This window comes from Microcaecilia unicolor, chromosome 13 (assembly GCF_901765095.1).
Source record: "Microcaecilia unicolor chromosome 13, aMicUni1.1, whole genome shotgun sequence".
NCBI classification, from domain to species: Eukaryota; Metazoa; Chordata; class Amphibia; order Gymnophiona; family Siphonopidae; genus Microcaecilia; species Microcaecilia unicolor.
Genome location: NC_044043.1, coordinates 13,004,495 through 13,016,908, shown reverse-complemented (window position 1 = coordinate 13,016,908; position 12,414 = coordinate 13,004,495). Strand labels below are relative to the sequence as shown.

Sequence of the window (12,414 nt, the reverse complement as noted above, 5' to 3'; positions counted from 1 at the left end):
GTATTTTTACAAAGAGTAAACAAGCGATTCACACCTATCCGTTCCACTCCACTCATTTTACAGATCTTTATCATATCTCCCCTCAGTCGTCTTTTCTCCATGCTGAACAGCCCTAGCACCTCATCATAGGGAAGTCATCCCATCCCCTTTAACATTTTTGTCACCCTTCTCTGTACCTTTTCTAATTCCACTATACCTTTTGCAGATGCAGTGACCAGAATTGCACACAGTATTCAAGGAGAAGTCACATCATGGAGCGATACAAAGGCATTATGACATCCTCATCTTTGTATTCCATTCCTTTCCTAATAATACCTTAAGTAGAGGAGTGTGGTAGCCGTGTTAGTCCACTCTTAAGGTTATCAATAGAAATCAAACAAAATAAAACATGGAAAAGAAAATAATTCTGTACAATCTTACCCCACCAGAAAGAGCGGCCATAAGAACCCTACAAACTAACGAACGCATTATCATCAAACCCGCAGACAAAGGAGGCACAGTGGTAATTATGGACATACAAAAATACATTGAAGAGGGGCACAGACAGCTCTCAGACAATAAATACTACAGGAAACTAACTGAGGACCCCACACAGGATTACACAAAACAGCTGAAAGACCTTATCAAAACATTTCCTACACAAGCGCAACCTCACCTGAAGAAACTCATACCAAATCAACCTTCCGTGGGCACATTTTACATGCTACCCAAGATCCACAAACTGGGAAACCCTGGCAGACCAATCATATCAGGTATTGGCACACTCACGGAAGAAATATCTGGATTCATAGAGGGAATTCTGAAACCTCTCGTACACAAAACTAACAGCTTCATACAAGACACCACAGACTTTCTGAATAAATTGAAAAATATCAAGCAACTACCACCTAACACCCTTCTGGTCACGATGGATGTAGAATCACTATACAGCAACATTCCACATACGGATGGCATAGCTGCATGTGGAAGACTCCTAAAAAAATCCACACTGGACCATCAATACTCACCAGAAACTATTACAAAATTAATCAAATTCATCTTAACTCACAACTACTTCCACTTTAACAATGATATCTATCTGCAAATAATGGGCACTGCGATGGGCACCAGGACAGCACCCCAATATGCCAACCTTTTTATGGCTGAGCTGGAAGAGACATTTCTGAATACACATCAGACCAAACCTCTAAAATACTACCGGTACATCGATGACATTTTTATGATTTGGACGGAGGGTGAAGGAACTCTGAAACAATTTTATTCTGCATTCAATACATACCATCCTACAATCAGATTCAAAATTGACTACTCCCCAGAAAAAGTAAATTTTTTGGACACCACGGTCTCAATCAGTGATGGCTGTATACAAACATCCATATACAAGAAACCCACAGACAGATGCAGCTACCTCCGTAACTCCAGCTTCCAGCCTTCACATACAAAAAGATCCATCATTTACAGCCAAGCCACAAGATACCACTGTATCTGCTCTGACCCAGGGGACAGAGACAGACACCTTAAAAGCCTGACTGAATCCTTCAAACAGAAGGGCTACAACCCCAAAATAATCTCCAAGAATATTGCCTCCTCCCTCAAAACACCCAGGGAGAATCTGCTACAGTACAAAAAGAAAAAATCCACAGACAGAATCCCGCTTGTAGTGACATACAATCCAGAGCTGGAAAAACTGAGGAAAATCATAAGAGATCTACAACCTATACTCCAGGAGGATGAATTACTGAAAGAGATATTCCCATCCCCACCAGTACTGGCCTTCCGACAGCCACCCAATTTAAAACACAAGCTAATCAGAAGTAAACTTCCTTCACAGACTGAAAAGGAACAGAAGGGCACACTTCCCTGTAATTTATCCAGTTGCAAACTATGCCAAAATATTTCACAGGACCCCAAAATCATCCACAAAGGAAAGATATTCAACATAAAGGGATCTTTCACTTGCTCATCTTCCAATGTGGTATATATCATTCAGTGTAAAAAATGTAACGAAGGATGCTATATTGGAGAAACAGGCCAGATGCTTAAGACAAGATTCAATTTACATAGACATCACATGAACAATACAGCCAGTAGGGCCCCCACCCCGGTGGGACAGCACTTCACAGAACCAGGACACTGTACCAGTGATTTCACAGTGAGAATACTGAAAGGTAACTTTAAAACCATACAAGAACGTAAGACCTTTGAAGTCAGAATGATTGAATATTTTAACACCCAACAGAAAGGACTTAACAAGGACCTGGGGTTCCTAGCCCATTATAAACCATAAAACTGTATGTCTCTGTTGATCACCCTCCCCTCACCTACCCACACCCATCCTGTTAGAATATCAATGATATGCTTTGATGTCCCCATGCATACCTCTGACCCACCCCCATCCTCCCACCCTGTCAGACTATCATAGTAATGCTTGAATGTTTTCACTTATATACACTGTCAGCTAGCACATTTGCTTATTTCCGATCTGACGAAGAAGGGCAACCTTCAAAAGCTAATCAAGAAATGTATTAAGTTATGTCCAATAAAAAAGGTATCATCTTATTTTCTTTTCCATGTTTTATTTTGTTTGATTTCTATTGATAACCTAATAATACCTAACATTCTATTTGCTTTCTTGGCCGCTGCCACACACTGAGCAAAGGGTTTCAATGCATCATCATTGATGGCACCTAGATCCCTTTCCTGGTCGGTGACTCCTAATGTGGAACCTTGCATCATGTAACTATAGTTTGGGTTCCTATTTCCCACATGCATCACTTTGCCCTTGCTCACGTTAATCATCATCTGCCATCTGGATGCTCAGACTCGAAGTCTTGAAAGGTCCTCTTGTAATTTTTCACAATCCTCTCGCGATTTAACAACTTTGAATAACTTTGTGTCATCAGCAAATTTAAATACCTCACTAGTTATTCCCATATCTAGATCATTTATAAATATGTTAAAAAGCAGTGGTCTCAGAACATACCCCTGCGGAACCCCACTATCAACCCTTCTTCATTGAGAATACTGACCATGTAATCCTTCTCTCTGTTTCCTATCTTTTAACCAATTTTAATCCACAATAGAACACTACCTCCTATCCCATGACTTTCCAATTTCCTCTGGAAACTTTCATGTGGTACTTTGTCAAATGCCTTTTGAAAATCCAGATACACAATATAAACCAGTTCACCTTTACCCATATGTTTGTTCAAACCTTCAAAAATTGATGAGGAAAGATTTTCCTTCACTAAATCCATGTTGGCTTAGTCTCATTAATCCATGTTTTGAATATGCTCTGCAATTTTGTTCACTATGATAGTCTCTACCATTTTGCTCGGCACCAGGTTCACCAGTCTATAATTTCCCGGATCTCCTCTCGAACCTTTTTAAAAGTTGGCATTACATTGGCCACCCTCCAATCTTTCAGTACCATGTTTGATTATGAAGATAAATTACATATTACTAACAATAGTTCTGCAAGTTCATTTTTCAATTCTATCAGTACTCGGGGATGAATACCATCCGGTCCAGGAGATTTGCTACTCTTCAATCTGTCAAATTGAGCCATTACATCCTCCAGGTTTATAGAGATTTCATTCAGTTTCAATGATTTGTCAGCTTTGAATATCTTTTCTGGCACCAGTATCTCTCCCAAATCTTCCTTGGTGAAGACCAAAGCAAAGAACTAGTTAATCTGTCTGCTATAGCTTTGCCTTCCCTGATTGCCCCTTTTACCCCTCAGTCATCTAGAAGTCCAACTGATTATTTTGCTGGCTTCTTGCTTCTAATATAGCTAAAAAAGGTTTTAATGTGTATTTTGCCTCCAACGCAATCTTTTTTCCCAAAGTCTCTCTTTGTCTTCCTTGTTAGTGTTTTGCAATTGACTTGCCATTCCTTATGCTGTTTCTTATTATTTTCAGTCAGATTCTGAAGGGTTTTCTTTTAGCTCTAATAGCTTCCTTCACCTTACTTTTTTAACCATGCTGTCATTTGGCCTAGGCTTCTAGGATGGTATTTTTGAACAGCATGCACACCTGATGTAAATTTTTGACCTTCGCAGTTGATCCAAAGTTTTTTTTTTCACCGTTCTTCTCACTTTATCATAGTCTCCTTTTTGAAAGATAAATGCATTGGATTTCCTGTGTATACTTACTCCAAAGGCAATATCAAATCTGATCATATTATGATTACTATTATCAAGCGGCCCCAGCACCATTACCTCCTGCACCAGATCATGCGCTCCACTAAGGACTAGGCCTAGAAATTTTCCTCCTCTTGTTGGCTCTTGTATCAGCTGCTCCATAAAGCTGTCCTTGATTTTGTCAAGGAATTTTACCCTCCCTAGCAAGCCCTGATGTTACATTTACCCAGTCAATAACGGGGTAATTGAAATCACCCATTATTATTATGTTCTGCAGTTTGTTAGCCTCCCTAATTTCTGATGACATTTCTACATCTGTCTGTTCATCCTAGCCAGGTTGACGGTAGTACACTCCTATCACTATCCTTTTCCTCTTTAGACACAATTGTTCTGTGATCGCAGAAAGGATCCCACTGCTATTACTATTTGCATTCGCAGCTTTTCCTGGAGAGGATGGATCCAGTTTTGATCTCTTCATTCCAGAGCTTATTGTAAATGTGGCATCAATTTTGGTTTGCTTATCACTGGCCATATACTGGACAGATTAATATCATTTTTATAAAATAACTGTTTTGTATAAGGCCGTAAATAGTAATAATTGATGGAGGGAATCGGGAGCTCACCTCCTAAATGATTAAACTGTCATTCAATTCTTATCTCAATGCTGAAAAAAAGGGGTTTTATTCCTTGATAAGAAAGTTAAGGCGAATAAGGAAATTCTTTGAGACAGTACACTTTAGGTTACTAGTACAATCATTGGTATTGTCAAAATTGGATTATTGCAAGCTTTTACTATTTGAAGCCCCTAAAAATTATTTATGTAAACTACAATCTGTCCAAAATACAGCAGTGCATTTAATCTTGTTATTGAAAAACTACAATCATATTTCTCTCATTTATATATAGAATTGCATTGGTTGCCAAAAAGGCAACATTTTTATTCAATTAATCTGTATGTTGTTTAAAATTCTAATAGGAGGATGTCCAAGTTATATGATTTTGCATGTGGAATTCAGCTCTAATAAGAGGTTGAGAAGATTCTTTCCCTTTTGCATTTCCTTCCTCTAAAGAAATAAAATGATTTACTGTGTGTGCACAATTATTGGCCTATGAAGCCCCCAGAATTTGGAAGGATTTGGGTTTAAGTTTAGATTATCTATATAATTATATGCTATTCAGAAAACAGATAAAGGAGGCTCTTTTTAAAAGATTCCTATGTTAATTATTGTTTTAATGTTTACATGAGTTTATTGTAAGTTTTACGTTTGTTGTAATTCCTGAGGGATTCTCTCGGTCACTATATATTCAATTTTGAACATTTGTGAACCGCTTAGAACTTGCTTTGGTACAAGTGGTCTAGAAATTCAAATAAAGAAAACAACCATCCTGTATCGACTCTCAAGCACCTACCCCCCCCCCCCCCCATACCAGCGTTTTTCAATCAGTGTGCCACAGATGTATGAATCACTTCCATTAACAAGAAGGGGGAGGGGTCAAGAGAGATAAGGGGAGATGCCTAGTCGCCGGCTGCAGAGGGGGATACAATTGAGGTCTATAAAATCCTGAATGGTGTAGAACGGGTAGAAGTGAATTGATTTTTACAAAGACCAGGGGGACATAATGAAACTGTTTGGAAATACTTTTAGAAGAAAGAGGAGGAAACATTTTTTCACTCCAAGAATAGTTAAGCTCTGGAACTCATTGCTGGAGGATGTGGTAATGGCAGTTAGTGTATCTGGGTTAAAAAAAAAAAAAAAGGTTTGGACAAGTTCCTGCTAGAGGAAAAGTCCATAGTCTGTTAATGAGATGGACATGGGGGAAGACACTGCTTGCCCCAGGATTGGTAGTATGGAATGTTGCTTTTAATTAGGTTTCTGAAAGGTACTTGTGACCTGGATTGGCCACTGTTGGAAGCACGATACCGAGCTAGATGGACTGCTGGTCTGAGCCAGTATGGCTGTTCTTATATTCCTAAATACTACAATTGCTGAACAGGATAGAGATGGGACTTGGGGTAGTTTAAAACAAACCCTAGTACATCTAACATCCGAATAGTTCTCCCTTTCTGTTGACATGCTCTTCACCAGCCAATCATCCAGATGGAGTAACACATGGACTTCCAAGTCTGCGATGCAAAGCGAAGCTGAAACTACTGCAAGACACTTAGTGAAGGCCCTAGTAGCCAACACGAGGCCAAAAGGCAATACGCAGTACTGGAAGTGATGTTTCCCCAGTCAAAATCAAAGATACTTCCTGTGACCTGAAAGTATCAGATGTGAGTGTAAGCATCCTTAAAGTCCAGAGAGCATAGCCAATCATTTTTCTGAATCATAGGGAGAAGGGTACCCAGGGAAACCATCCTGAACTTGGGTGCACGTTGCTGACAAGAATGAGTGCATCGGGACTGAGCCTGTTGAGGCTGGCGAGAAGAAGGAGCGTACCTACGTCTCAGAGTAGTAGGAGTCATTCTTCGACTTGCCCAAAAACCACCTGGATGAGGAGCAAAGTGCAGAAGACGTGTGGAAGGAGAGAGTAACTAGGTGTCAGTGTGTTTCTTGATGAGGTCAGCGATGTCCTCCACCTTGTCTCCAAAAGGTTACACACTCCTCCCCCCTGGCACTTGACATCCGCCAACCTCTGCTGGACCACTGGGTCCAAGTCAGAGGCACACAGCCATGAGAGTCTGCGCAACGATCCTGTTGCAATATCAAAGGTGTCATAGGCCCCCCTGGCCAAGAATTTACGACACACTTTCTGCTGCTTGACCAACTGGCGGAGAGATTCGGCCTACTCATGTGGGAGAGCATATGCTAAATCAGACATACTGCACACCAAGTTCTGCAAGTATAGGCTTGTGTATAGCTGGTAGGATTGAATATGGGAGATCAGCATAGAGCACTGATACATCTTCCACCCAAAGGAATCTAGGGTACTAGCTTCTCTGCCAGAGGGCACAAAGCATAGTCCCTAGAACTCTTTGCTCTTTTGAGCGCAGATTCCACCACCAAGGAATGATGAGGCAACTGGGGCCTATCAAACCCAGGGGAGCTCGGAATCCAGTACATCATGTTTATCTTCTTAGGGAGAACAGGGACCGAAAGAGGGGACTCCGTTCTTCACCTGAACATCATCCACAAGATCCTGTGAAACAGGACCATCATAGCCTCTCTAGGAGGGGAACTGTAGTCCAGAACCTCAAACATCTGAGCCCTGGGCTCGTCGTCCATCTCTAAATAAATTGCAATGGCAGCCACCATTTCCCTGGCAAAAGATGGAAAGGAATGGCTCTCAGGTGGAGATTTTCTTCTTTCCTCAGAAGAGGAAGGGTCAGATGGGTAACCATAGGACGACTCCTCCAAGAAGTACCATGGATCCTCATCAGACTCCCAAGAGCGCTCCTCATTGGTGTCAGTAATGAATTCCTCATGGGAGGGCTGAGACCAAGTCTGCCAATAGGGAGGAATCATGTCCTCAAGATGGGCATCAAGGTGTCAGCTCCAGTGAAGCTTCCTCCACTGACACTGACGCTTCTTATCGACGCTCTTCGGTGCTGACATCAAATCCTCACATCACCTCGGTATCGGGTCCAATGCTGACTGGTCCCTGGGGCCCTGCACAGCAGTCAGCACTGAGACATGCCCAATCCCAGTGTCCAAGACAGGCCTAGCAGTAATGTGGAACAATGCATATCGATGCAACTCTCAACGTCGATGCTGATGCCGGAGTCAAGGACTTGGACAGGGCTCCAAAACGTTTATCTCAATGAGCTTCTCTGACCAGCTCTTTCTTCATACGAAGGCAGAGAACACAGATGGAAGGTGTATGTTCAGGCCCCAAACATTGAACACACCAAGAATGAGTGTCTTTGCCACAGAATGTCCTATTGCACCAAGTACATCACTTAAAGCCACTAGGCACATTTGATAACATGGAAGGGAAAATAGCCATGGCCAAATCAAATGGCTTGATGGTGCCAGAAAAAAGGGGCAACACACCCAAACAAATAAAAAGAATAAGTCTCAATCGGAGTTCAGGCATAAGAGGGTCAAAAGAGGTTAAAAAGGTAAGAAAATTTAAAAGTGGGGAAAAAAATACCTAAATCAATAAAGGAAGGCACAAAAAGAGACAAAACAGAAAAAAAAATAGGAGAAAAAAAATTTCCCAAGGAAGGCACAACTCGCTCGAAAAAAGGTACTCGCGCACTAGATGGTGTGAGAAGTCACAGAAAGCGTGCTCTCTCTTCACAGTGGATGAGAAGTGGCTGCTGGTCCTGCACTCTTGCAGTGGGCGGGGAGGCACTCAAACATGCGTGGTAAGTATGATGTATGGTGGAGACGTTGCACATGTTCTTAAAGCCATATTAGCTTTTTTAATGCTCCAGGTGATGTGGATGACGTCACCCACATGTGAGAATATGGCCTGCTTGTCCTTGGAAAGTATTATTATTATTATTTCTGGAAAGTAAAAAGAATTATCTAGTATTTCAAATAGAGTACTGCAATTTTTTTTGTACTTTTGCCATAGGCAAAAACAGAAGTAATCTTTTCCTATGGAGAGCCCATAAAAAAAAACTGGAAACAATTCATTTTCAGCAATATTTTTTCTTTTTAATTCATAAAATAGCTATACAAGAATAGTGTACAGACATCCAACCAATATGTCCAATAACCAACTACACACTATCGGGACAATCTTGTATGTAACTGGCACAGTCAGATTTGTTTGAACTTTAACAACTTCAAATCATACATATCACTCTTCTGGCAATTTTGAATAAATATTTATAAAACAATTATACAAGAAAATCTTTACTTACATTGTCATGCTTAAAGAAACATAACATCTTCAATTCTCGGAAGACCCTTTTGCAAGAGACCAGATTTTGGAAGACGTTGGGCATCTTTTTGAGTGCAACTCTCTTTCCATCTCTTGGATCAGTCACTGACCTGAGGACAAAATATCATACTGTAAACATGTAAATCTAATTCTATCCAAGTGTACTTTGTCTCTAACTACATAAAAGATGACTGATCCTTTCATTTTAATTTTTTTTTAAGCTCTGCCAAGCCGTAAGACTGTAACAATTATGCACAAAAGGGCTAGTTGGTACTAAACGGTATTCCATAACTTTAGCAAGCAACTTGCTTAGTGTGTAAATGCATCGGCACATGCACCAGTGGAAGAAAAGGGTGTCATCAACATTTACAAGCATAACTTACTGAATAGTGCAAGTTAAACACTAAAGAGCCACATTAAGGCAAATATATTTATACCTGCTATTGACATTGTGAAAGTGGATATGACTAAATTCAGGGCAGTAGATGCAGACTTACACTAGTATTCTGTAACGGAATCTGGGCATCCAGATACCGCTATACAAGTAAAATTGTTCAAGACTAATATGGTCCTTTTATAGAGAGAATTGTGTAACCTTAGCTGGAATATAGCCAAAACATTTGTATCTCTATTCTTTCAAAAGTGTTACACAGGAAGAGTAAATGATGGCAGATACAGAACAAATTAGCCTATGCCTAGATAAATTCACCCAATGTGGAAGAATCTTATTTATCACTAGTAAAAAAAGGCCCGTTTCTGGAACGAATGAAACGGGCGCTAGCAAGGTTTTCCTGGGAGTGTGTATGTTTGAGAGAGAGAGCCAGAGTGAATGTGCGGGTGTGTGACAGAGTGAGACTGTCTGTGTGACAGTGTGTGTGTGAGAATGAGAGTGTGTGACAGGGCCCCCTCCCCTGTTCCTAATGCCCCTCACCCCGTTCCCTCCCCTCCTTTTCCCCCTCCTTCCCACACTTTGGGTTCCTTAAGGCTTTCAAAAGTCTATGTACCCCCGTGGCCCTAGCGCCCAGTATCCGGATACCCCACCGCTTTCCTCCTCACCCCTCCCCCAAGATGTAATACTTTAACGTCCTTCATTTTTTTAAAAAAGTGTCCTATGCATTCAGATTGTGTTCCTCTTGTAAATTTTCATTTCTTTCATTCATTCAGAACTTGGCCTCCCCCCCCCCCCCCCCCCCCCCCACTTTGAACACTTTTGGTTCCTTCAGTCTTTTAAAACTCTCCTATGTACCCTGTGTGCTAATGGCCAGCATTGAGATTGTTTTCCTGTCCCAAATTTGCATGTCTTTCAGTCATTCACAACTCCCCCCCCCCCCCCCGCTTCTCCAGTTTAACACTTTCGTTTCCTTCAGTCTTTTAAAACTCTCCTATCTACCCTGTGTCCTAATGGCCAGCATTCAGATTGTTTTCCTTCCCCAAATGTTCATGTCTTTCAGTCGTTCAGTACTCCCCCCCCCCCCTCACAGGTGGGGTATCCCTAGCACCCAGGCTCACTCAAAGCAATGAACATTGGTCAACTGGGCCTCGCAACGGCGAGGACATAACATAAATTGACCTGAAACCATAAACAACTAACTGAGGGTGCAGCCTGGAACAGAACAAAAATGGGTCTAGGGGGGTGTAGTTGGATTCTAAACCCCGAACAGATTCTGCAGCACCGACTGCCCAAACCGACTGTCGCGTCGGGTATCCTGCTGAAGGCATTAGTGAGATGTGAATGTGTGGACTGAAGATCATGTTGCAGCCTTGCAAATCTCCTCAATGGAGGCTGACTTTAAGTGAGCCACTGACGCAGCCATGGCTCTAACATTGTGAGTCATGACATGGCCCTCCAGAGTCAGCCCAGCTTAGGCGTAAGTGAAAGATATGCAATTGGCTAGCCAATTGGAGATTGTGCGTTTTCCGATGGCGACTCCCCTCCTGTTGGGATCAAAAGAAACAAACAACTGGGCAGACTGTCTAAAGGGCTTTGTCTGCTCTACGTAAAAGGCCAATGCTCTCTTGCAATCCAAGGTGTGCAAACTGCTTTCGCCAGGGCGGGTATGAGGACGGGGAAAGAATGTTAGCAAGACAATTGACTGGTTCAGATGGAACTCTGACACCACCTTTGGCAGGAACTTAGGATGCGCGCGGAGGACTACTCTGTTGTGATGAAACTTAATATAAGGTGCATGCACTATCAAGGCCTGAAGCTCACTGACTCTATGAGCTGAAGTAACTGCCACCAAGAAAACGACCTTCCACCAGGTCAAGTACTTCAGATGGCAGGAATTCAGTGGCTCAAAAGGAGGTTTCATCAGCTGGGTGAGAACGACATTGAGATCCCATGACACTGTAGGAGGCTTGACAGGGGGCTTTGACAAAAGCAAACCTCTCATGAAGCGAACAACTAAAGGCTGTCCAGAGACAGACTTATCCTCTACACGGCGGTGATAAGCACTAATCGCACTATGATGAACCCTTACGGAGTTGGTCTTGAGACCAGACTCTGACAAGTGTAGACGGTATTCAAGCAGGGTCTGTGTAGGACAAGTAAGAGGATCTAGGGCCTTGCTGTCACACCAGATGGCAAACTTCCTCCATTTAAAAGAGTAACATCTCTTTGTGGAATCTTTCCTAGAAGCAAGCAAGACTCGGAAGACACCCTCTGAAAGGCCTAAGGAAGCGAATTCTAAGCTCTCAACATCCAGGCTGTGAAAGCCAGAGACTGGAGTTTGGGATGTAGAAGCGACCCCTCATTCTGAGTGATGAGGGTTGGAAAACGCTCCAATCTCCACGGTTCCTCGGAGGACAACTCCAGAAGAAGAGGGAACCAGATCTGACGCGGCCAGAAAGGTGCAATCAGGATCATGGTTCCCCAGTGCTTGAGTTTGATCAAAGTCTTCCCTACTAGAGGTATGGGAGGACACGCATACAGGAGGCCTGTCCCCCAGTGTAGGAGAAAGGCATCTGACGCTAGCCTGTCGTGGGCCTGAAGCCTGGAACAGAACTGAGGGACCTTGTGATTGATCTGAGTGGAAAAAAGATCCACCGATGGGGTGCCCCACGCTCGGAAGATCTTGCGGACTACACCCAAGTTCAGTGACCACTCGTGAGGTTGTATTATCCTGCTCAACTTGTCGGCCAGACTGTTCTTTACACCTGCCAGATAAGTGGCTTGGAGAAACATGCCGTTACGGCGTGCCCAAAGCCACATCTGGACGGCTTCCTGACACAGAGGGCAATATCCGGTGCCCCCCTGCTTGTTGGTGTAGTACGTGACAACCCGATTGTCTGTCTGAAGTAAAATGACTTGGTTGGACAGCCGATCTCTTGAAAGGCTTTAAAGAGTTCCAGATTGCTCAATTCCAGGAGGTTGATCTGCAGACCTTTTTCCTGAAAGGACCAGGCTCCCTGAGTGTGGAGCTCATCTACATGAGCTC

General features: G+C 42.5%; 1 protein-coding gene across 2 annotated transcripts in view; it reads right to left on the bottom strand.

Annotated features, from left to right (window-relative positions):
- NLK (nemo like kinase) overlaps positions 1 to 12,414 on the bottom strand; it is a 470,815-nt gene that overhangs the window by 372,690 nt on the left and 85,711 nt on the right. For both annotated transcript variants that reach the window (XM_030222228.1, XM_030222230.1), the window contains exon 2: positions 8,958 to 9,087. In XM_030222228.1, the coding sequence (XP_030078088.1) occupies positions 8,958 to 9,087 (130 nt within the window). The remainder of the gene's footprint in view (positions 1 to 8,957; positions 9,088 to 12,414) is intronic.